Below are 27,545 nucleotides of genomic sequence, written 5' to 3' on the forward strand. Positions count from 1 at the left end.
TATTAAGTCTTCAGATTGTTATACAAGCTTTGAGTTTTGAAACTTTTACATTTCATTGATTTCAATCTACAGAAGGGATAATTTTGTTCATCATATTTGAGTTTGAAATCTAGTGTCTTATCCCTTGAGATCCCTGGGTTCGTAAACTTTTTTCTCGTATTTATTCGAATCCGGTGGATAGGAACCGGTTCTCATCCATACGAAAAAAACTATGTCTAGCACCGAATTTCCAGCTTTCTACGAGTATAAAAATGTACAATCATAAGATTAAAACAAGTTTTTTTTAGCCGGTGCCTTCGGCGCCTCGGGGCATAAAAAAACTAGTTTTAATCTTATAATTGTACATTCTATATCCGCGGAAAGCCGTTTATAATACGATGCGATAAATAACTATTCCTTGTTCACTTGTTTTGGGTTAAAACGTTGTAAAAAGTTTTTAATCCCTATATAGAAATGTCTGTTCAAGATTGTTAAAGGATTTAAAATAAAAGTTTTTTTCTGCAAAGTTTACGGGAAAGATCAATAAATTCATATCTGTTTTAACCTCTCAGAAATTAGCATAAAACCTACCAAGGACCCAAACTAAGCTTCATGGAATAGCTAATTATCGCATCGTATTATAGTCAGCTTTCCGAAGATATCAAATTGAAAAATTATAAGATTTAAAACCAGTTTTATTAGCCCCGCGTGGCCGAAGGCCCTGGCTATTAATACTGGTTTTAATTTTATGATTTTTAATTTTATATTAGTAGAAAATTGTTTGTAATACGATGCTATACATAATACATCAGTTTAATTAAGAACCGGTTCTAATCCAGCGGTTATTAACCGGTTTCGAATCCATACTAAAAAGCTGTTACTTACCATCGAACTCTGTATAAGCGTCCTCCTTAAGAAATGCCCCAGACCCGAAGTCGACCAGCTTCAGTTGTCCTGTCTTCATATCAACCAATAGATTCTCATCCTATAATAAAAGATTTATTATTACTCTAGATGTACAATTCAGACATAATAATCGGTCACACTAATAGATAAAAAAGATTGTCTGTCCTTCCACAGTCAGTCTGTCTATCTATGAATGTCCATCTGTTGTTTTTAGTCTGTATGATAGTTCGCCAATCTGTCTGTCTGTTCGTCTGTCTTGTTTCCTGTTTGTTTGTCTGTCTTTCTATCTGATTTGCTATTAGGAAGTCTATCTGTCAGTCTTTCTTTCAATCAGTCTGTTAGTCTGTCAGTCTGTCAGTCTGTCAGTCTGTCAGTTTGTCAGTCTGTCAGTCTGTTAGTCTGTCAGTCAGTTTGTCAGTCTTTCAGTTTGTCAGTCTTTCAGTTTGTCAGTTTTTGTAACTTATCGCAAGTCTCTTTTCTGTATGTCTGTTTGTCTGTCAGCGTTTTCATCTGTAATTCATTCTGTATGTATGCCTATCTATGTGTATATACCTTGATATCTCTATGAACAACCCCCTGCCTGTGACAGGCAAGTATAGTAACAACTATTTGCCTCAGAAAATCTTTCGCCACTTCTTCGTGCAGCGCACGCCTCTCGGTTATGTAATCAAACAGGTCCTAAAAATGAATATTTAAATATCTGAAAATGCAGGGATCTCAGGGGATAGGACAATGAACTAAATTATCATCCATTTATAATAAACATTATTGACCCTTAAGTGGATTAATATCATCGGTGGAAAGGTTTTGACACTCATACTGTTTAGAATCCAATAAAGATTTAATCTTACCTACAAAAGTTTTTAAGCTAACAAATAACAGAAAGAGTTTTCAAACCATGTAAATACCATGTGTGAGAGATAGATATATACAGATAGAGTTAAAGTTAGATAGGGATATCTAGCTAGATAGTTATACTTACAAACATTGATGGCACTAAAACGTTTTTAATGTTTCATAATGAGAAGAAAAAAAAATTTTTGTTTATAATCTTAAAAGTCATTATTGCATTTTATAAGATGTTTTTTTTGTATCCTATTGAGGGCTGCTTTTTAAACTTTAAAGTAAAATTTATTCCTAGCGCTCCAACAGAATGCTTTTAATAACCCAACCTAAACTTATGTGGTCCAGTTGCTTTTTTAGAGAAATCGCTTAATATTTCCATTTCATAGACTCTACATAATTTACTAAAAATGGTGCATTACTAAAAAGCTTTTAAAAGCATTAAAATGTGCAACTAGTCGTAGAAAAGTTGGTGTGCCTTCCCTTACGCAAATTATCAAATCAGTATCAAATCAAATCAAAATCAAATCAAATCAAAATATTTATTTCAGTCAACATATTAAAACACAATTATATGATACGAATATTTACATAGGTATATTGTTTATATAGTTTTATTTTATTTATTTTAATACACAAGAAATATCAAATATGTTGCCTAGTGGCAGGACCTAACGCAAAACACAATGTGTAAATTTTTTAGTATAAAGTGGATTATTAAACAATAACACTGTGATCATGCGGTAAAAAGAGATCAAGCCCTATTAAGAATATAATACAATAAAATAAAAATGAGATGAAAGTTAAATATCATAAGGGAAAAAAATTTGTATTTCTTTTAAAAAAATAAAAAAGTAAATGGAGCATGTAGTTCAAAAAAAAGAAAGAAAGAAAGAAAAAGAAAGGAAATGTACGGCGTTGTAGTATGTTTAAAACCTGGCAATTTTTGCATTCTATTATTTTTTGATCACAGAATAATAAAATTTTAGAATAATGGCAGCATTCCAACCAACAATAGTTCAAATTGCATTTAAATGGCAAATATGGCAAAGAAGTCTGTAGCAGTTTGTTTCAATATTTTCAACCATTGTTTTTTTCAAGTGTTGTTTAAATAAATTAAAATTTGGCTTATTTTTTAGATCTTTCAAAATTTCAGCATAATTATTCCATGTTTTTGGTAGAGAAATAAAAGGCAATCTAGAAATTAGGGCAAGTCTGGAAAATGGTAAAGCAAAGTCAGCTTGAGTTCTTAAAGCATAAGGAACATTTCTGTCTCGATTCAAAGTCCAATAATTATCTATCCTGAATGATTTAGGCTGCAAATCTTTTAAATAAAGATACATAAAGTTTAATTTAAAATAGTCTATTAGGGCAGGAAATGGCAAAATACCCCATCTTTTAAACAGCGATCCTGTATGTGAATTATATTTAGCATTAGAAATACATCGAATAGCTTTCTTCTGCTGTTTAAAGACATCATTAATAAGACTATCATATGTTGAAGAATATGCTATAATTCCATATATTAAATGACAATGAAAAGTTGAATGATATAAGGATCGCATTGCTTCAGGGTTTAATATTTTTTGACATCTTCGTAAAACAAAAAGTGATTTTGAAAGCTTAGCATTTAGTTGTTTAACATGGTACTTAAAAGTTAGGACTGGATCAAAGTAAACCCCAAGAAATTTTATAGCAGGTATATCTGATTCATGATTTACATATTCTAATTTTTTAATAAGTTGCTCATTGGGGGAAGGAAAGTCAATATTATTTTCATTAATATAAATATTTATTTCATTCCATGGAATTAGATGAGGGGAGGGATGGAAAATAGTAAACTTTGTTTTTAAGGGATGAAGAGACATTTTGTTAGTGCGAAACCAAGTAGAGACTTTTTGCAGTTCTGAATTTACAAATGAAACTAAATCTGCTAGATTAGGCACAGATGCAAGAAGTGTAGTGTCATCACAAAAAAGCAAAGTATATAATAGAGTAGATTTGGGTAAATCATTAATAAAAATAAGAAACATAATTGGGCCAAGTATTGATCCTTGTGGCAAGCCAAGTTTAATTTCGCGAAGAGTGGATTTGGTAGAATCAATACAAACAAATTGTTGCCTATCTGTTAAATAGTTTCTAAACCAATTAAGATTAGACCCCTGTATACCTATCTTTTCTAATTTTTTACACATAATGTCCACAGGAACCATATCAAAAGCTTTGGTTAAGTCACAGAAAATTCCAACTGTATATTCATTTTTATTCATTGCAGTTGAAATTTTGTTAAGCATATGAATCATAGGATGAATGGTAGAATTGCCTTCCTGAAAACCAAACTGATTAGGATGAATAATGTTATGTTCGTTTAAATAATCTTTCAATTGAATTGAAACTAATTTTTCTAAGATTTTACTAAATACTAACAATAAGTTTATGGATCTGTAATCATTTAGGTTTTCAGGATTTCCACCTTTTTTAAAAACTGCTGACACTTTAGCTATCTTAAATTGAGAGGGGACTAAACCATGCCTTAAAGATAAATTAAAAATGTGTGCAAGTGGCCTAGAAATTATTGGCAGAATCTTTTTAACTAATTTAGTGGAGAGACCAGTAAAATCAGTGCTAGATTTGCTTTCAAGTTGGCTAAAAATTTGTATTATTTCTTCAGATGAAGTTAGATTGAAACTAAAATTTGCACCAGCTTCATCTAAATAACTATAAGGGGGACGATCCGTGGGGGGGATTGTCTGCTGGATGGTAGTAGTAACACTAGTAAAATGCCTATTAAAATGCTCAACTATCTCCTCTGTTTGACTAATAATATTGCCATTAATGTTCAAGGATTTAGGGGATGAATTGGCCCTCCCACTCTTATTACATGCCTCTTTGATAATGTCCCAAGTTTTTTTTAAATTACCTTGATGAGAAATAAGTTGCATACTATAATGTAGTTTCTTCATTGCCCTAATTAATTTATTATAAAGATTCTTATAATTATTAAAAATTTGTTTGCTTTCAGCTGAACGGTCTTTAGACCAAATTGAATAAAGCTCTATTTTTTTGCGTCTAGAAGTTAAAAGACCATTTGACATCCATGGTTCTATCTTATGTATATTGATGTTAAAACAAATAGTTTTTTCCTCAAAGTGTGCGTCATAAAGAGAGAAAAAAATGTCATGAAATTTGTCATAAGCTAATTGTGGGTTTTCTTGCTCATTGAATGTACCTTGAAAGTTAGCCTGTTCTAAAAGGGTCCTAAATGAATTAATGTTTTCAGCAGAAAAATTTCTAGTTTTTATAAATTTTGGTCTATTGGCTGGTTTATTACTATTTAAGAAGCAAAAGGGTGCATAATGATCTGAAATATGCGTAGTTATTATTCCAGAAGTATAAAAATCATTTATATTGTTTGTCCAAATATGGTCTATTAGTGATGCACTATTATTGTTAGCATGGTCCGAATTCTAGTAGGATGATTAATAATTTGTAAAAAGCCAGAAGCAAACATATTATCTATAAAATCTTGAGTTTTTCTGTGATTTTTATACTGTAGAATGTCAATATTAAGGTCGCCTAAAATATATAATTTGCTATTATAATCTGAGAGTTTAGATACAACATTCGACATAATATCAATAAAAGAATCAAGCTGCACACTTTGGGTCATATTTTGTATTGGGGATGGAGACCTATAAACATTGCCGACAATAATTGTTGTTTTATCTGGCAATTCTGCCTCTATAAAGATAGACTCAAAAATCATTTCATGGAAAATAGAAACTTCGTCTAATATTTTATACTTTATGGTTTCAGAAAGAAAAAAACCTACCCCACCCCCCCTCGATAGAACTCTATTGTTGTTAATTAATTCATGATAACCCCTTAATTTGAAAAAATCCTTATTTATTATAGAATGTAGTTCTTGAAGACCAATAATATCAAATGAAAAACCAAAAACCTGCAAAAAGGCAGTCTGACCGCCATTGATGTTTTCTTGAAACGACAGGAAATTAAATTTTGATATCTATAACTGAAAAACTTTGGAAATCGGACCATAAACACCAAAGGTATGGAGAAAAATGTGAAAAATACAAAAATAGCCTAAAACCTGCTTAAAGGCAGTCTGACCGTCATAATTGTTCTATTGAAAAGACAGGAAACTTAATTTTGATACTAAAACTGAAAAAAATTTTGGAAATCGGACCATAAACACCAAATTTTATAGTTAATTGTGCTCCTTAATAATGGGAATGTTGTCACAAAAATTTCAGCCTTTTATCTTTTATAGGAGCCGAGAAAATAACGTTTCCCCCAAACTAAGACATACGGACATACAGACAGACGGACATTGCAAGTTATAGAGTAGCTTCGCTACTAAAAAGGCTAAAACATACACAATATTATTCCACAGTTTTTTGCTATTTTCTTGGAAAACTTTTGATATGTTCTATAAATATAATGGTATGGTGTTGAATTATTAATACGATTCTATCAGGCTATGCAAGTGTTGCCATAAACCAGCTAAAAATTTTAAAACTTAAAATAGCCCAAAACCATCACAATTCTATTTGACAAATAAAAAACCTTACTTCTTTATATTATATCGCCCAAACTTTTCAATAAATATTTTGATCTACAGATGAGATATTTTTTTAAAGAAGAATTAGGGATGTTAATTAATTTTAAAATTATCTTAACTCTTATCCCATATCAATTTAATTTTCGCTTTTTTGAAATAAATACGTTTTTGTAAGAAACATATGAAATTGATTTTGAAGGAATGCACATTTTAGCTCCTTATATAACAACACATCCTGTCCACTTTTTAAAAAGTAACAAAAACATTTAATTCAAATTCTATCAAAGCTTTTAGACCAAATGCGATTAAAAAAACAAAACAATTATGAATAAATAGAATAAACCATTTTTAGATTTGAAATGTTTGGACACAGCTATTTTGAACCAACCAATCCAGATTAGATTAAAATACCCAAGGTTCAGAAAACACCAAATGAGAAAATTGTTTTTATAAAAATTTGAGTACCAGTATAATTTACAGTCCAATGTCCTCTATTTCCTTCATGTTAATCATTTTAAAACCCTTATTTTTTTATTAATTGCTACCTTTTAGTCAAACTAACAAAATTAGTAAGCAAATAGGCTTTGATACGTCTATTTTGCACTGGTTAGCCTTTACAAAAATACAGACCCTTCGCAATTTCAGGAAGGGAGGGGGCAATGTACTGAAAATACAATTTTATCTTAATCGTCGCGTTGGCTCAAATACGTTGGGTACTGTTTAAACCTATAATGTTATTTCTTCCATTGTCCTATCCCTTAGGATCCCTGTTACAATGTACTTTGGAACCAACTGTTGAATAAGAGATTTAGAGGAGAGGTCGGAAGGGAAGAGGGGGGGTGGGTTATAATACTTGGAGGAATAAAAGTCACGCAACCTCAACAAACGGATCATAACTTAAACTCTTGTATAAGATACTAGCGGATGCACTCCTAGCATCCAGAGTATATGTTTACGATGGAAGAAGAAGAAAAATAGCCCAAAACCATCGTGATAATTAAAACTTTATTAAATGGCTTAAAACCATCATTTGCCCAATGTGAAGACTCTATGAAATGTAAAACTTAATCAGTTTAGTGGTTAGGGAGACTTTAATGGACAAACAATAATGTCTCTCTGTTTTAAAAGAACTCAAAAACGGTTTGATTTTCTATGTATTCATTTATGAAAAGCAATTATCATTTTTTTTGGAAATGAAAAAAGATAAAAATCAAAAAGTATAAAATAAAGTTAAATAAATTAAGAAAAGAATAAAAAGATAAAAATAGAAAAAATGAAGGAAGATGACATATAAAAGGTAAAGATTATATGATTTTCCTTTTTATATGATAATCACAAAAAGAATCAAAAGACTTATTTATTTTCCACAAAATAACATTATAAAATAGAATATCGAATCCAGAAAAAAAATATATCTATAATACAAAGTAGAACGATGTCTGTCTGTCTGTGTGTTTGTCTGTTTGTTTGTAGCGAAGGATCTCGCTAACCGCTGAACCGATCGGGTTCTCCTTTACAGGGTAGCTTCTCATAGTTCCCAAGAAGGTTTATAACTATTTTCTTGGGGGGGTGGGACACCCCTAACCCCCCCAAAAATGAAAAATACCCCCCCCCAAAAAATTTTTTTTTCTTTTTAAAACTAAAATTAAAATAGTGGGTCGACTACCCCCCCCCAAACCCCCCCCCAAAAAAAAAATTTTTTTTTCTTTTTCTTTTAAATCTAAAATACGAAAAATTTGTTTGATCAAACCTCTTGGGGCAAAGCCCCTAGAGGCTAGGGCCGAAGCCGCTAGTATTTAAATAAAGCACTTTAGGCCATACAAAGTAGTCGTTACTGAAATAATAACGAAATGATCTTTTAAAGGAGCTAAAACTTTAGATCTCAAAAAACGCGCGGCTAGAGCTAACTACACATGGAAGAACACACTTCTTTGTAGAAAATATATTTCGCTTTATTCAAGCCTTCTCAATTCTATAAAATAATAACCATATTTGCAAAAATTCTTAAGAAAACAACAAGCTTCATACTAGTTAAAATTAATATAAGTTTAACAAAAAACAAGTTAAAAATATTAAGTACTTTGAAAAAAAGAATTTTTAAAAACAAAATAAAATCCAAATCTTTAGAATGTGGGGATCATAGAAAGAAAACGAAGAAACAGGTTTCTTCGTATTTTAGTTTATTTTAGGTTTGGTTAGGTAAATGATAATAATTGCCCCTCAAAGTTAGGATATTGGTACTGCAGGGTTAGTGCCCTCCTATCTAGAAATATGAGAAAAGCTACTGTTAAAAAATGACAGAACCTGCTACTTCGTTTTCTTTCTATGATCAAAGTGGTCATGGCTAACAAAATAACGATATTTCGACAGTCTATGTCATAACATTATATTTTTTCACAATTTCTACTGTCAGCCACCGTAGCTACATAAAATTGTTCAGTCAGACCGATAGCTCTAAAAGTAGCCGACATAGCCTCCCCCCCCCCCCCCACAACTAACTGTATAGGGTTAAAAAAGAACAAATGATTGTATATACTAACGTCTAGAAAAAGTACAAATTTCATCCATTTTAATAAATTTCTTACATAACTTACCAAATATCTTATATTTGTATTTTTTAATTAGTTGATTTTAAAAATTAAAATGTTTTGTTTTTAATTAATTGAAATTATTTTGTTTATAATAAATATTTTAACTTACGTCATTAAAATTTTTATAAATTCCTAAGTGTTTTTTTCTCAATTCATTTAAAAATAAGCATTTTTAACAATGGATGTTTAAAAAAATCAGTTTCGTCATTGTTTTTAATATGCAAATTATTTAAGTTATAAATACATTAAGAGAAGAATAAAATTATTTTTAAACACTCTTTTGATAACAGTAATAGGATGTCTTTCTGAGTGTATAGCGAAGGATCTCCCTAACCGTTGAACTGATATGGTTCTTCTTTACAGTAAAGCATCTTAAAAGTCACAAGATGGTTTACAAAAAATTGGGGGAGGGTACCTCCAACCTTCCAAGAGAAATCAACTCAAGAAATAAATACCCCTTCCCTTAAGTTCCCCTAGGGGCCTCTAGGGGCGTAACCACTATTAGATCTATAGTTCAAAATTAAAAATTAACTAAATAGAAAGAAAGGTTACACAAATAGATATGTAAGTGACCAGATACAAAGACATCTAGAGAGATAGATAGATAGTAGAAAAAAAGATAGCAAGAAGTAAATGGAATAAGTCGCTCAAAAAAAAGACATGTGACGTCATAAAATGAGTGATTATTCATCTCTTTATTAGGCGGTTTCTTTCAAACTTCTCCTTCATTTTTATGACGTCACATTGAGCGACTTTCTCCATTTAATAGCAATACATATAAAAAAATCTGACCTTAGAGTTAGCAGGTCTCTCCATCACATAAATATAGGAATCATCTCTTTCATAGAACTCTAGTAGCTTTATTACCCCAGGTACATTCTGATGCCAAAATAATTCATTACATCAGGCGGACGGACGGACAGACAGACGGGCGGATGGATGGATGGATGGACGGGCATACAGACTGGCAGAAGGACAGATAGTTAGATGAACATACAGACGAACAGACGTCAACGAAACTGTCCCAATTTTGTATAAATTTTGCGGAACAAGTTCCAATTACGTCATATTTTTCTTTCCCGAAAAAGGGAGGGGGGGGGGAAGAAAATCTCTTCAAAAGAGATGGGGAAAACCCCCTTTTCTCCCATCTCTTTTTTCTTCCCCCCTTCCCTTTTTTTCTTTCCCCCATCTCTTTTTCGGGAAAGAAAAATATGATGTAATTGGAACTTGTTCCGCAAAAGTTATACAAAATTGGGACAGTTTCGGTGACGTCAGACGAACAGACAGACATGTATCTGAAGGAATAAGACAATGAGCGTTAAATTGATATACATACCCAATGATCAACCTTTTGTAGATTAAAAGTATTGGTTAAAAAGTTTGGACACTGAAAGCCAACGAATAAGAAAACGTGCAAAAAAACTTTGGGTACCAGTATAATGTTTGGTCCTATGTCCACTACCTACAAGTTTATATTATACGTTGGCAAAATAATATGAAACCTTAGCGTTAAAAATAATATAAAAAGACGTATGACAACAAAGTCTAGTTATAGAGTAGCACCACTACTATTAAATATAATGAATTATATTCCTGAACGGCCAGGAGCAGCCGCAACTCCATCGGCACCCGTCGGCCCGACAGACTAGACCATTCGCCGATTTTTGCTTTGGCAACGTGTTTCACCGCCACCGACAGATTGTCCCGCAGCCGTACTCCCGCGTAAACCGTCCCGAAACCGCCTTTGCCCAGGATTTCTTCTACCTGAAATAGATAAAAGCATTTTAGAGTGTAAACATTTTGTAGTATTGTAATATATAATTTGTGAAATAATATTTAAAGATGCAGTAAATTTGAGATATATATGCAAGGACGTCCAAGCCCTTCGACGTCATTATAATACATGGTTAAGTCACTGAAAAATGCCTGAAGTAGTTAAAATATGTCCCAGGATGGTTTTAGGATATTTTATTTTGAAATATAAGTAATGAAATATTTTTTTTTGGCTATTTTTTGTCATTTTCCCTCTAGATGCTAGGTACAAAACCTTTATAAAGTTGTACTATATTTTCTTGAGAAAACCTATCCATCCCTCAGTTGGTGAAGGCCCAAAGGTGAAAAGTCTCGACATTTGCTCGCATGAGTTTTCATTTTTAAAGGTTCTCCCACAAAACAGCAAGTTTATCATTTGCTGATATGCCACGAAAAGAGAAAAACAATATTTTTTGGCTTCTATTAAAGAAAGAGAGCTGATATTTCTTAGGTGTATTCCTAATTCCAATGAGTATCTACTGTAACTCTATTTGTCCGTCCTTCCATTTCTGGGAAAATTTGATTTATTTGCTGCTATATGATTTAAAAAGAGAGGGATGAAACATTTGACTGTAAAATAAACTAGTTCATTAAATTTTGGAAATAAGCTCTCTCATTCGCTGGCTTAAAAACTTTGTAACGTCCAAGCATTTTTAACATTAGTTTTAATCTAATAAAGGGGTAATTTTGGAATTAATTTTGAACAAGCATTACATAACTATTACTGTATAAAAAATTATTGTTCTTCAGTCTTAACTTTCTTATTGCTGCGCTACTTATGATCATAAGAGTCCTTTTTTTTCTGTTGCTTTGTAGATTACAATTTTGCAATATCATATTATGTACATACTTACTTATATGTACACACACACACATACACACACTCACACAAACACCTATCCACACACACACACTAAATATAAGTGCTCATTTTGCACTAAGAAGAGAGATACTGTAATAAGTAGTGAATAAAAGGAAAGGGGTTAGAAGTATTAGAATAATTTTAACATTGTAATTTTCGATGTATGCACCTTTCTGACTTATAAACGGCACTTTTGGTGTTACTTTAACGAAAAAAAGTCATTAAATTGTAGATATAAGTTTTAAGAAGCAATGATATTTGAATTGTTTAATGAGCTCGTATAACAAAATGATTTTTATATTTTTATAAGACATATTTCTTTTTTAGTGCCATTTTTTGATTATTATGTTTTTAAGACGGCTTTTAGACTTTTTAAGGTTTAGTTGCAAAACTAAAAATTTTGGATCTAAATGGTTAAGACATTCCCAATGATGATAAACAATATTACTCATTTTCAAGATTAAATTTATTGTTGAAAATAATTTGAACAATAATCCCACATCTAACCAATCCAGATATTATTAAAGTACCCAAAGTTTTTCAACCAACAAATGGGAACATATTCTTTAAAACTTTGGGTACCAGTATATTTCACAATCCAAAGTCTCCTTGCTAAAAAAAACTAGGTTATTATGTACTAATCAAAAAGGCTGGTAAACAGCAGGCAGGCTATGGGGCCTAGCATTGCATTGCTGGAGTTTTAGAAAACACATCAACTTTATAATCAATGATAAATTGTTTGGAAAAATCGCAACTCCACAATCTAGTTTCAGTGTGAATTCACTACCGCACATACAGATAACTCAAGTGATAAGACTATGGACGATAAAATTATATATACACCTTCTGTACATTAAAATTATTGGTTGAAAAGTTATGGTATAGCTTGTTTTTAACCAACCAATCAAAATGCAATAAAAGTTTTTGAGCCAACAAATATGATAACTGGTTATAAAACTTTGGGTACAAGTGTAATTTACAGTCTAATGTCTTCATCTCATTTTTTCATTTATTTTCTATGAATGTTTTCGCGAAAATGAAACACTATGCGGAAGAGAATACACACCACTAGTTTCATGATTTTCAGTTGTTAAAGAGGTTTTTGCTACAATTCAAATGGTAAGAAAAGCTGTTTGAATCAATAAGCCAAAGATAATAGTTTGTAAGAATTTTGAAAACAACACGCCAAACTAAGAAAATGTAACAATGAAATATTAACCAATCTTATTACAATGTAATGAGACTTTGTGATATGTTATTGCGTAAGTTAACATTTACATAAGCAATTGCAGACCAAAAATTATTTTAATCAATAATGATAAGCTTTATATACATTTTTTCTTCAGAAGATCTATCCCTAGCAATAAGATGAAGTGCACAGACAATTTTGCAATAAATTGTCATACGACAAAACAACAGAAAAACCTTTTAATAAACAGCAAAAAAGATTAAATATATCCCCTAAAATTCTATGATTAAAGTTGTCCAGCTGTCTGTCTTTTAAAAATATTAAGTAATTAATCAAATAATAATTTTTTCCATCAATGACGTTGTTTACTTTTAATGCTAGGCTACTTTTTATTTTTTTTTTGGTGGGATTTGAGGGACACTTTTTGCACGCACGCCCAGACATGGCTTTTTGCAAGAATACACACACACACACACAAAACACGATATACACATATATTATCCCTTTAAATATACCCTAAAATACTGCAAATTTTGGGTTTATTTAATTGTCTACTTAAATTTTTGCATGCTTTTTATTTTTTTTTTGGGGATGATTGTGATTGTTTTGGTTTTAATCATACTCGTTCTTTTGATGAAAATATGATAGAAATGAAATGGACGAAATCATCCTTGCTTTTTTTAATTGCTGAAAAAAATGCTGTTGTGCTAGAACCCCTAGCAGACAAGGATAAAGTGAGTTCAACTGTTCTGCAGCAGTAGGCAGGAATCTAAAGGGATACGGCAATGCCAGATAAATTAATATACATCTCCAATGATGATAAACAAAATTACCCCCCTCTGTGGATAAAATTTAGTGGAAATTCAATAAGGTCCCCAAAGTTGCCAAGCCAACGAAGGAGAAGACGTTATTATATAACTTTGGGGACTAGAGTAATAAACAGCCCATTGTCCACTCTCTCTAAGGGATCAAGGATGGAGGGGACATTGTGCTGTTTAGTATACTAGTCCCAAAGATTAATTAAAATATTTTCTTATTCATTGACTAAACAACTTTGGGGTCTTTTACTGAATTATTATTAATAAGTTCATTAAGTTAAGTGTCAAAACTTTTCAATTACTAATTATAATCTACATGTGGGAAATTTTGTGTATCATCGTTGGGATGGTTATCAATTTATCGGCCATTGTCTTATCCCTTTGTAGGGATAGATATAACAAGGATGTTTTGTTCAATCATAGCGAAGCATTAAAAAAAACTTGTATTCTTGAAGAAAATGTTTATTAAAGAATATGGCATAAAAACCTTTTGACCTTACCCAAATAACTTAGTACACTAATAATCGTATTATTTGGTTATCTCATTCGCTAGCTCAGTTAATTTTTACAAACTTTTAGTTTTATTGTCCAAAAATAATTAAAGTTTTCAGTTGGGGTAATTTCGTTTATTGTAATAAGGGGTTATATGATATTTTCTTCTAAGCTGTGGTTACACTGTAGAACATAGCTGGTAATTTAGATTAGGGTTAGATTTGAAAATAAAAAGTAAGTAATATTTTGTATTCAAAATTTAATTGTATTAATAGCTCTCAAAATTAAATTCAAAATTCGTTGGCTCAAAAACTTTGAGGATTTATTATCAAATCTTGATTGGATAGTTGGAGTGTACATCTAATGATTTTATTCTATCGGAAGTGTAATTTTGTTTATCTCATAGGCAAGGACGTCCAAGCTTTTTATGTAGGGGGTAAATGAAAAATTTTAAAGGTCTGAAAGGGTTATCCAATTTTTTTTTTGTAAATGAGGAGTTTCAAATTTTAGGGGATATATACCCTTTACCCCTTGGACGTCTATGATCAACGGGAAATATTGGATGTACTCCAAGTTTCGTCCATTGTCTTGCCCCTTAAGATTCCTGTTAATGATGCCCTAGTAAATTACTCATTAGAATCAAGGCTTACCGCAGTAAATTAAAAGGACAATTGGGTATTTCAATTAGACATTTTTCCCAAAGAATAAAAAAATGTTTTTATTAGACTTTGGAAAAGCATCTTAAAATGCTTATAAAAACAATAACTTAATACAATACAAATGACCGATGCTAGGCCAGTATATATTTTACCATTAGTCAATTAAATTGTATACTGGCCTATCATTGGTCTTTTGTATTGTAAAATGTATTTTTTTACATGCACTCTAATCTGCTTCGACTTTGCTTTTTAAAAATCCTTTGTTAATCCCATTAATGTCTATTATTAAATTATAGTTATAATGTTAATGTCGACGCATAAATCAGGCAATTATACATGTTAACTATATGTCAGCTATGACAACTTAAAATGATTTTCTTAAAATGATTACAATAACAGCGATTAATACATTTTGTTAAGATAATGATTTTTAATTAGCGAAATAATTGGAGTTTCTTTTCAAGGCCCTTAATTGAATGCAGTATTTGGATAATTTTATGATAAAACCTTTGGTGTGAATTAATTTCCGCAAAATCAAATTTGGATTTTTCTCGACTGTCTTAAAAGATGGATGTCTGCATTTTGCTGTGAAGATTCTGGCAACTAATTATTATCTAATCAATAACTCTCTTTGTCTGTCTGTCTGTTATTTACATTGTAAATTAGTAAATTGTTTTAATTCTAAGAGTTTCGCTACTTATAGATGTTGTCATCCTTGCAAATCATCATAATCACTATTATTACAAACAGCAGCACAAAATGTATTTTCTCCCAGAGAAAGAGGGGACAATGGTCGTTTGATACTAGTCCCCAAATTTTTAGAATAACTTTTTATTATTCGTTGGATTATTTTGGAGACTTTTTTTTCGTATTTTGATTGGTTGGTTAGTTAAATTTAGTGTCCAATTGTTTCAACCACTAATTGTAATCTACATAAAGGGTAATTTTGTGTAAATAATTGGGGATGAATGAACATTGTTTTATCGACCATTGTCATTTATATATTTGTTTGTATGTTTATGCGACTATGAGATAATGTTATAATATGCGGAAGTAGATGCACACCGTAACCTCTAAATAAATTCGTTGACAAAGCAATTGCAATTTATAATTTTATTAGCGAAGTTACTCTATTGCTTTCACTATCCTACTGTAGTCTGTCTACATGGCTGTCCATCTATCTGACAGTCTGTCTGTCTGCGTTTTTCTATTAATATTCATCATATTTCTTCTATTCTTTTACCGCATTACCACTTAACATCTGCTTCATAACTCACTATCCGTTTGTCTATTCATGAATTTTTTGTTCTTCGCCACATCTCGATGTTGTCATCCTTGTTTCATTCCAAATTACAACTTTTATAAATCATTGATTATAAAAAAGGACAATTATATCGTAAGTTAGCTAAGCAATAATAAGATATCAACATTTTGCTAGAATAAGGATGTAAATTAAAATTTGGCATGGGATTGTCAATAAATCACGTTATATGTGAATACTAAATATAATACTCATCATATTTTAAAACAAATGTATTACACAGTAAATAACAGATAAGAAAAATACGAAAACTTTGTTTAAAAGCTGTCTCTATCTTTTTGTTTATATTTTCGTGATGTACTTAGCATAAGTTCGCAAAATTACGTCGCAAATTTTTTGTTGCAAGGAACTCTACAGACCTAAGGGATAGGCAGGGACATATGACTGAAAATCACCAGGTATAAGGTATAACCAACAAGTGAAATAAATCTTTAAAAATATTTGGGGAGCAAATGGAGAGGTCGACAATTTTACTATACGTTGCCCCCCCCCCTCCAACGACAGCTGAAAACCACTTATAGGTTTCGTGATTTCTTTTCGAATTAATTGGTATAAGCTGGTAAATCACACTGATTCCCAAAGTTTTATACCCCCGTTATCTTATTAGTTGGCTCATATTCTTAATTTTGGTTCTTTTATTGAATTTTTATTGGCTGGTTAAAAACTAATAGTGTCTAAACTAATAGTGTCAAAACTAATAGTGTCTAAACTAATAGTGTCTAAACTAATAGTGTCTAAACTAATAGTGTCAAAACTAATAGTGTGTAAACTAATAGTGTGTAAACTAATAGTGTGTAAACTAATAGTGTGTAAACTAATAGTGTGTAAACTAATAGTGTCTAAACTAATAGTGTCTAAACTAATAGTGTATAAACTTCCAGATGGATAATTTTGTTTCTCATAATTAGGAATATATATCGTAATCTACAGTCCAATGTCTTATCCCCTAAGATCCCTGACAGATCTATAAAAATATCAGAAGATAATTTCTCGTATTTATTCGAATCCGGTGGATAGGAACCGGTTCTCATCCATACGAAAAAAAAACTATGTCTAGCATCGTATTATATCCAGCTTTCTGCGAATATAAAAATGTAAAATCATAAGATTAAAACTAGTTTTTTTATATCCAGCTTTCTGCGAATATAAAAATGTAAAATCATAAGATTAAAACTAGTTTTAATCTTATAATTGTACATTCTATATCCGCGGAAAGCCGTTTATAATACGATGCAAAAAATAACTATTCAGGTTTTTCAAAAAGCCTTGCTTATATGAACCCATTTAAAGTGTCTGACAATGACGTCAGAAAAAATTAACAATTAACCAATGAGAGACCGCAATATATTTTACCATTGGTCAATTGCAGTGAATACTGGCTTCTCATTGGTTAATTGTTATTTTTTTCTGACGTCATAGTTCGACACTTTTACGAGGTTCTGCTTATATCAGAAAAAGTTGTCCTAGTTTGGCAAAAAGAAGGGATTTACAAGCATGAAAGACCAGTGAACTTAAGGGATCAGACAATGGATGATAAATTAATGTATATTCCAGGGGATAAGAAATCAAATTGAATCTTCTAGATCAATATTATTGGTTGAAAAGTTAAACACTGTCAGTTTGAAATACCCCTTCAAGATATAATCGTATTACTCAAAGTTTAAAAGCCAACGAATTAGATAACGTATAAAACTTTGGTTACATGTTAAATCTGCAGTCGAAAGTCCCCTCCCCCCCCCCCTTGTTTATTTCAAGGGAAAGGGAGATACTTAGATAAAAAGTGAGACAGAATAGAATTAGAATAGGAGAAAGAGAAAAATAGGAAAGAAATATTTTGTTTTACCCTTATATTGTACAATGTATATTTTATATTTCTTAAATTCTCAAAAAACAGCTAGACCTAATGATTTTTAAAAGCGAAGCTTTTCTATAATTAGGGTCGGTCCGTCCGTCCATCAGAAACGGATAGCTTTAATCATTAATTTAGGCATGTTAGAATTGTCCTATCGATTTCAAATTTTGCATGGTGATTCCTTAAGTAGTTAGGCACGACTTAGAAACGTAGCAACTCTACAATCATTACCAAAATGTCCGTACGTCCATTTTAAACATAATGATTTTTTTACTTTTTTAACAACAAATTTTTATGTGAACTAATCATCTGATTGATCTGATTTTTGGTAAATTGATTCCTGGGACAACAAAGTATAATGCAATAAGCGAAGCAACTCTATAATCAAGTCCTAAAAATGTAAGTATGTCCATAAACATTATCCTGAATCAAGAAGTTTCTTTAACAAATCTACTTAAATTTTTGCTTTGACCCTTATACATTTATATTATGATTATTCAGTTCTGACACTATACAAGTGTTTATGTTCGTTTGTCCTACCGTTTCAGTGCTTCGCTTCTATGGATGTTGTCATCCTTGTTTTTTTAGAAAAGCTTCATTTCATTTTTCGCAATGCTTCTTTAGGAGCTAAAGGTGCGCAGCTGTTGGTATCTGTACAAAAATCAAATCCAAGAATTTTTTATATAAACTTGCATTATTTTTGTTTGGCTTCTTGTAAAGGTGAAAATGCATTTAAATAAGTTTGGATTATTATTTGTAGCGCAGCTACTCAATAATTTTTTTCGTCTGTTTTATGTCCGTTTGTTTGAGGTGCTGTCATTTGTATTAAGAAAGTATTTGCATTAGACGTTTTATTGACAAAAAATGGATTAATATTTGTTTCCTAACTACTACCTCCCTATAAACTAATCTGTGATTTTTTTAAAGGGGTTGGGGTTCCAGGGACGTTTTTCTAAGGAGCGAGAAGCTACCCTAAAATATATGTAAAAAAATATTTAAATGATAGAAAAGAAGCTTGACTTTAATGGACTGCCATATCAATTCAGTGGTTAGCTTAGCTCTATGCACACGGACACACAAACAGCCTAACACTTTTACAAAATGATAGTTGTACATACTTCCCTTGATTAAATGCAATAAGATTAGACTTTATTTCGCTACTTGTTCTTGTATTATGACTAATTCAACAAGAAATAACAGCAAGAACTATTCTTTAAAGCAGCAATGAAGCAAAAATAACCATGTTAAATTTTAAAGAATTCTGTTGACATTAAATTTTATTGGCTGACATGTTATCAACTTAAGCCATCGGTGTAATATACCATAATGACAGTATTCTTCTTTAATTGTGGCCTTTTGATAAAAATAGTCGGAGCTTTTGTACAAAGTTTCTGTCCAGAACTGATCAACCACCCCCCCCCCCCCCTCCTTAATTTTAAAAATAAGTGATTGAGGGTATTTCTAATACTATGCAGGGGGCCCTAACCCTGCTGGTCTATCTAGTACCCAATATAACCTGACCTAACCCGACCTAAAGTAATAAACAAACAAACGAAAAACAAACCGCCTACCTTTCTAAGTTTCTTTTTAGTCTTTTACTACTTATAGATAAACCATTTTTAGGGACATTATATTGACCAAACGATTTTCATTGTACATTACTACTACATTTTTATGTCTATATAATGATTATTACACATAATCTTTATATGGTGAAGGGGCGGGTGGACTATAATTATCATCAAGATTAATATAGTACAAGGCAGAAAATATGAATATTTACTAGAGTTGGCTCGATATAATTGTCTCCCTATTGGCTAGTTTTCTATATGCATATCTATTTCTCAATAAATCTATTTTCCTCACCCGGCATTACTATCTAAAAGAAAGTAAATATTTAATAATTTAAATGATTTTTAAAAGATTTTTTTAAATTATATTTTTTTCTTTACATTACTATCACCAAAGGGTTAATGATGATGATTACAATTTTAGTTTAATATTTGAACACACAAAATGTCGCCACAATCGAATTCTTTTAAAACATAGTTTTCTTAAATTTATCATAATATAAATTTAAATTTTCTTTTTTATGATTAGAAATCAAATACATCAATATAAGGTAAATAGCAACATTAAATGAAAAAAAATGAATTTATTTTTAATAAAGTAAAATAATGGGTCTTATCGTTCTGGGCAATGAGAGTTTATTATGGATTATTGGAGCACTATGAGTTTTAATCATATATTCCTTGGAAAACTTGAGCTCGTTTATAGACATTTATTTCCTATATAGATCTGACATGGATCTTGAAGCAATTAAGCAGGCCGTTTTGTACATGTTAAAAATTGGAAGATTTCATTAAATAAAAGTAATCGCAAATATACTTAGTAAATGAGAAAACAGTTACCCATCCGTGAGTATGTTTACTTTAAACTTAACCTTCCATTGCTGTAAAAATTTTCTCAATTTTTTTGCGAAATTTGAAGGACGCGTTTTTTGCCCATTTAAAAAGCGATAAGGCAAAAGTAGGTGATACATATTCCGAAATATAAAAACGAAAAATCTTAATATTTAATTAATGGCTAAACAATTACACAATACACACATAGTGGCTCTGCATTCAAAAGGAGATGGACGGGGCAAAAAATAGCCTAAAACCATCCTTTTGTGAAGCTTTACCTAAATGGAACACTTAATTGGTTCTGTGAGATCTTTCTAATTTGGGATAAAAACCTTTTTTTTTCTTGAGAAGCCTATTCCCTGCCCAAAGCAGTTTGTGTGTGTTTTTTTAGCAAGAGTATTTTGCACACAGCAATGAATACATTTTTGCCAGTGCAAAATAAAGGAGTGTTTATTCACTTCCGCAGTATTTAATATTTGCAAACAAACACAATAGTAATTAAACAAGGGGTGGTGCTTATCGTATAATAGAAAGAAGTAAGGTTTTTTAATTTTAGGGAAGCATTATATAGGGTTTGGGATGGTTAGAATTGCTGATGGCAAAACAATTCAGTTGATGTACTAAGAAGTTATGTCTTATTTTCCTAGAAATCATTATATAAGATTAATAAGCAAAAGATCAAATAATACAGTTAAGATTTGTTTATGTTTCAAAAATGTTTATAAAGGTTTTGAATAGGTAGGACAACTTTAAGTAACTATTTTATGATAAAAACTTTGTTAATTAGTTATTAAAGGTGGATGGACGTACTGCCAAATATTTAAAAAAAAACATAAATTGTCTGATCTTTAATTTTTGCAAAATAGCAAAAACACTGCAAATTCTTAACAAACAACAACAGTAGATGAACACATAGAAATTTACTTATATTTAACATAAGTAGTAGGATAAGTGTTTGTCTGTCTGTCTGGGCTTCTTATTTAAGTTACTCAAGGTATCGTAAACGGCTGGAAAGTTAAGTAAACTGCCCTCCCTCCTTAAATCTAATTTTCAGAAATGAAATAAAAGAATGGGAGGACGAGTAAGTTTTTTATTTAAGCTTTTTTCCAATGTGGAGGGACAACTTACCCTCCTCCCTAAGAAAACAGTCTGGGACTTATATAAAGCTTACCCAATATGGAGACATCTTACGTGGTAGAGAGATCTTAAGGACAGACAGACATACATACATACATCTTACTTACAAACAAAAGTTTTGTATGACAACACAAAATTTACGCTAAAAACAGACACACACACTCACACACACGCACACACAATAAAAACCACTATTAAAAGGTGATTGAACTTATAAAAGATAAAAAAAATAATTTATTATTTTGCTAAATATTTGCTGTATATATTTATTGTAACTGTATTAAACTCAAATAAAGAATTTTACTAAAATTAAAATTTGAAAAAAGACAGAGATAAAGATTTTAATAAATAGCGCAGAAATAACAATTCTAAAGAGCGCGTTCCATTGGAAGGAAATTACTAACTTTTGATATAGTAGACCAATTTGGCTAATTTTTTTTTTAATAGATTCATATTGGTACAAGAATTCCGCTGATATAATTAATTTTGTTGAAAAGTCTATATTCACAGAGAAAATTATGTTTTTTTACCTAACATTTTTAAAAATTCTTCATTCAGCCAGGAAAGCAGGTATTTGGCTAATAAGGGTCGAAAATGATAGTTTATTACCAGTAGTTTTGGATTGAATTGAATTTTATTTCATTTTTTTTCATTTAATGCCACTTTTCATTATTTTAAAAACACCCATTTTATGAGAAATCAAAAAATGGTGATTTTAACACATTTATAGTCATTTTTATTCATGCCTCATAAAATAAAAGTTGTTCCTTTTTTAATTCTTTATACAAAAACCAAATAAAAAAAAAATTCCGGTATTTTGCATTTTTTTCATAAAAATTAAGAAATCTAGGGTCTTTTTCATTAACCAGCTGATTCAATTTACCTCTCAGGATGGACGAGTTCATTTTACTATTATTCCTTGAAACATTAAATATTTTTATTCATAACTGGACTTAAATCCTTTATTGTAAGTATAATAATTATCATGATATAAATGAAAATATTGGCTAAAATATTTATAATACAAATTAGGTTGTAGTTAAAATGGTAGGTCCGGCTCTCTGGCATATCTCAAATACATACAGACGAAAATAGGTTCCAATAATAGAAAGGCTTCGTTTTTCAAAATATATATTTTATATCATAAAATTGTAAATAATGAAAACATTTAATAATAAATTAAATGGTGGGTTGATTTCCACCTTTTTGTTGGACTATTAGGAGAAACCCCGGTCTTATTTTTGTTTATGTTATAGATGAAAAGGTTATAAGGTACAAATTATTTTTTTTAACAAAAACATTTTTTCATAATATAATTAAGTGGAATTTTGTATGATAATAAACAAATAATTTTATCGCATATACCTAACCTTTATCATACATTTTACTTTTTTTCTAATCTTTTTTTGTAAAAGAAATGTCGTTATTTCTCGTTGTGCAAATCTTAACAATTTTGTTTTTATTTAGGCTTTTCTAAATTAAGATTGTATTTCATCCGAATTACCTACAGTTTGAATTTAAAAGAATAGGTAATTGATTGATAATTAAACATGTTTGGATTAATTTTGTCATTTTAAATAAAAAAATTTTTCATCTAAAATTGTTTTTGTCCAAACTGTTATACATAATTTTAAATAGATAGAACGGTAATGAACAATGAAGCAATATTAATTGTAGAAAAGCTTTCATTATAACAAAGATATAATATTAAAAGATCGGAATTCATTAAATTAGACTTTCAGCCAACCGAAACTATTTAACGCTAGGAATAATATTGACACATAAAGAAACAAGGAGACAACATCCATAAAAGCAAAGCTCTGAAACGATAGGACAAACGAACATTAACACTTGTAAAGTTTCATAACTGAATAATCAGAATATAATGTATAAAAATTGAAACAAATTGTAAGTAATTTTGTTGTTTCAGGACATACTTACATTTTAAGGCTTGATTATAAAGATGCTTCGCTAATAACATTATACTTTGCTGTCTTAGGAATCAGTATTGAAAAATCAGATAGCTCGGATAATTTTATCACATAGAAATTTGTTGTTAAGAAAGTTAAAAATCAATATGTTTAAAATGGACATACGGACGTTCTGGCAACGATTACAGAGTTGCTACGCTTTCTAAATCGTACCTAAAAACTACAGGAATCACCATGCAAAGTTTGAAATCGATAGGAAAATTCTAACATGCCTAAATTAACGAAAAGAGCTAACCGTAACGGATGGACGGACCGACTCTGATTATAGAAAAGCTTCGCTTATAAAAATAGATTTATTTGAAAGGCCGTGCACCTAGCATTTTAACAAACATTTCATAATCTTACCTAATATAACCTAACCTAACCTAACCTAACAAACAGTAAAAAATCTACCCCGCCTTATATACACATTTTTAAAAGCGAAGCCTTTCTATAATTAGGGTCGGTCCGTCCGTCCGTCCGTAACGGATAGCTTTTTGAATTAATTTAGGCATTTTAGAATTGTCCTATCGATTTCAAATTTTGCATGGTGATTCCTTTAGTAGTTAGGTACGATTAGAAAGCGTAGCAACTCTATAACCATTACCAAAATGTCCGTACGTCCATTTTAAACATGTTGATTTTTTTTACTTTTTAAGAACAAATTTTTATGTGAACTAAACATCTGATTGATCTTATTTTTGGTATATTGATTCCTGGGACAACAAAGTGTAATTAAATAAGCGAAGCAACTCTATAATCATTACCAAAATGTCCGTATGTCCATTTTAAACATGTTGATTTTTTTTCTTTTTTAACAACAAATTTTTATGTGAACTAATCATCTGATTGATTTGATTTTTGGTATATTGATTCCTGGGACAACAAAGTATAATGTTATAAGCAAAGCAACTCTATAATCAAGTCCTAAAGATGTAAGTATGTCCATGAACATTATCCTGAATCAAGCAGTTTTTTTCAACAAATTTACTTACAATTTTGCTTTGACCCTTATACATTTATATTATGATTATTCAGTTCTGACACTATATAAGTGTTAATGTCCGTTTGTCCTACCGTTTCTGTGCTTCGCTTTTATGGATGTTGTCATCCTTGTTCAAATAAGAAGGGGTTTGGTGTTCAACAAGGCACTTTGAAGGAAGTGACAAAAATTTATGCAAATATAAAGTATAAGGGCTTGAATAGAGAATATTTTTAGTAGCAATGCTACTCTATAATTCACTATATCTGTCCGTCCGTAATGCTATGGTGCTATAGAGATTTACTCAACCGCTATTAAAGTTGGACATTTGATATTTCTCGACAACATTTCTACAATTATGGAGAATATTTAAGTTTATAACATCCATAGCTCTGACGTTCTAAGGGATATATGATTGTGTTCACAGATGAAAGGACAAGAAGTTTTTTTATTTCACACATATCTAAAAAGTTATATCTTTAAAAGTGAAGCCATTCTATAATTAGGGTTGGTCCCTCTGGCCGTCCATCCGTCTGTCCGTCCGTAACGGTCAGCTCTTTTTTTTGTTAATTTAGACATGTTAGAATTGTCCTATCGATTTTAAACATTACATGGTGATTCCTATAATAGTTAGGTACGAATTAGATAGTGTAACAACTCTATAATCATTGCCAGCAAGTCCGTACGTATATTTAAAACATGGTGATTTTTAACTTTTTTGACAGCAAATTTCACTATGTTAAAATTACATATTTAAATGATTTTTGGGACCCTGATTTCGATTACAAAAAAGTACAATGTTATAAGTAAAGCATCTCTATAATCAAGTACTAATAATATAACCTAACCTTTAACCTGCAAAGGGCCCTAACCCTAAAGGGGCTACTCAATTTTACATAACCTTACCTAACTACTGGCGAGTGCTCCTCATGGATAACAAAACAGACTATAATCCTATATTTTTTCATTTTAATATCCGCAGAAAGCTGTCCATAATACCATTCGCTAAATAATTATTACTCAGCTTGTAAAAGAAATCAGATTTCAGGTCTTTAACTTTCCTCATGTCCAAATGAAATATTAATTTTTTTAAAATCTGCCGTTTGACTCATATTGTTTGTAACACCTATATTTAAATATATAAAGATTTTACTTTTCTAAATATCATTTCAAAATGGATTTATGATATACAATATTTTATATGCAACATCTAAATATAATTTCATAAATAACATTTTCTACTTTTCATCCTTATTGTCCTTAAAGTGTTAACACAGTATAAACTTTGTACTTTCCCCCCAACTAATTTGTCTAACTACGCCTCCCACAATACAAAACTGTATAAAATAAATGTTTTGTAAATGAACTCAGACATACAAGCTTTAAAATAACAGCTGATTAAAGACCCTAGATTTCTTAATTTTAATGAAAAAAATGCAAAATACCGGGATTTTTTTTTTATTTGGTTTTTGTATAAAGAATTAAAAAAGGAACAACTTTTATTTTATGAAGCATGAATAAAAATGACTATAAATGTGTTAAAATCACCATTTTTTGATTTCTCATAAAATGGGTGTTTTTAAAATAATGAAAAGTGGCATTAATTGAAAAAAAATGAAATAAAATTCAATTCAATCCAAAACTACTGGTAATAAACTATCATTTTCGACCCTTATTAGCCAAATACCTGCTTTCCTGGCTGAATAAAGCATTTTTAAAAATGTTAGGTAAAAAAACATAATTTTCTCTCTGAATATAGACTTTTCAACAAAATTAATTATATCAGCGGAATTCTGGTACCCATATGGATCTATTAAAAAAAAAATTAGCCAAATTGGTCTACTATATCAAAAGTTAGTAAATTCCTTCCAATGGAACGCGCTCTTTGGAGGAAAATTTAACATTTAAATGTAACACATAATAGAAAACTTTTTCCATATTTAGTGATTCTTAAGCGACAAAAAGTGTTAAGTGACGATTCTAGAACTAATAATTGATTATAGTTTTGTTTACATAACATTTTATACCATAAAAACAACCAGCCTTTTCATTCCATGAATTTTCTGTATTGAAGTTTGTTGCGTTATATCATTTCCATATTCTTACTCTTAATACAATACATGCGACTGAATTAGCAGCAGTTAGTTGAATCAAGTTCAAAACTATCTGAATTCTTTTTAAAAGCGAAGCTTTTCTATAATTAGGGTCGGTCCGTACGTCCGTCCGAGATAGATAGCTTTTATTTGTTAATTTAGGCATGTTAGAATTGTACTATCGATTTCAAACTTTGCATGATGATTCCTGTAGTAGTTAGGTACGATTTAGAAAGCGTAGCAACTCTATAATCATTACCAGAATGTCCGTATGTCCATTTTAAACATGTTGATTTTTCTACTTTTTTAACAACAAATTTTTATGTGATCGAATTATCCGTTTGATCTGATTTTTGGTATATTGATTCCTGGGACAACAAAGAACAATAGTATAAGCAAAGCAACTCTATAATCAAGTCCTAAAAATGTAAGTATGTCCAAAACATTATCCTGTATCAAGCAGTTTTTCAAAAATTTACTTACAATTTTGATTCGACTCTTTAGATACTTTTATATTCTGATTATTCAGTTCAGACACTAGACAAGTGTTAATGTCCGTTTGTCCTACCGTTTCAGTGCTTCGCTTTTATGGATGTTGTCATCCTTGTTTTTAAAATTGTCTCTTTGTAAAAAATGTCCCAAAAAGCTGAGGTTTATTTCTAATTTTGGTCACACCTTGCAAATTTTAGAAAACAGTCATTCTTTTCTGTTATTATGTCTGTGTGTAAAAATGTTTTTTTTGACCATCTAATAGATAAATACAAAAACTAAATGAACAATCCATTTATTGACAATCATTTGACAAGTTTACCACTTTTTTTAAAGTAGGGAAAGTTAATTAGCACTTCAATTAATGTACAGTGCATTCATGTCATACTGGTAACCAAAGCCAGAAATTAGATTGATAGATTATTTATCGTTGCCTCCATCCGCTCATCCTCTTAATTATGATCTTTTTTCAATTTTCTATTACAGAAACACTTTTACAATTAGATTTTGTTTCGTTTAGTGTTTAAGCTTTGCTTTGATACATATTTTCATACTTGTTTTAA

General features: G+C 30.5%; 1 protein-coding gene across 5 annotated transcripts in view; it reads right to left on the reverse strand.

Moving 5' to 3' along the window:
* Positions 1-27,545, reverse strand: part of LOC145306113 (serine/threonine-protein kinase pim-3-like) — a 48,689-nt gene that overhangs the window by 18,862 nt on the left and 2,282 nt on the right. For all 5 annotated transcript variants that reach the window (XM_080148065.1, XM_080148067.1, XM_080148068.1 and 2 more), the window contains exons 2-5: positions 10,495-10,665; positions 9,694-9,780; positions 1,438-1,563; positions 865-964 (exon numbers count right to left, since the gene is read on the reverse strand). In XM_080148065.1, coding sequence (XP_080004191.1) covers positions 865-964; positions 1,438-1,563; positions 9,694-9,780; positions 10,495-10,665 — 484 coding nt within the window. The remainder of the gene's footprint in view (positions 1-864; positions 965-1,437; positions 1,564-9,693; positions 9,781-10,494; positions 10,666-27,545) is intronic.

Source organism: Acartia tonsa, chromosome 14 (genome assembly GCF_053477335.1).
Source record: "Acartia tonsa isolate MP-2025a chromosome 14, ASM5347733v1, whole genome shotgun sequence".
Taxonomy (NCBI): Eukaryota; Metazoa; Arthropoda; class Copepoda; order Calanoida; family Acartiidae; genus Acartia; species Acartia tonsa.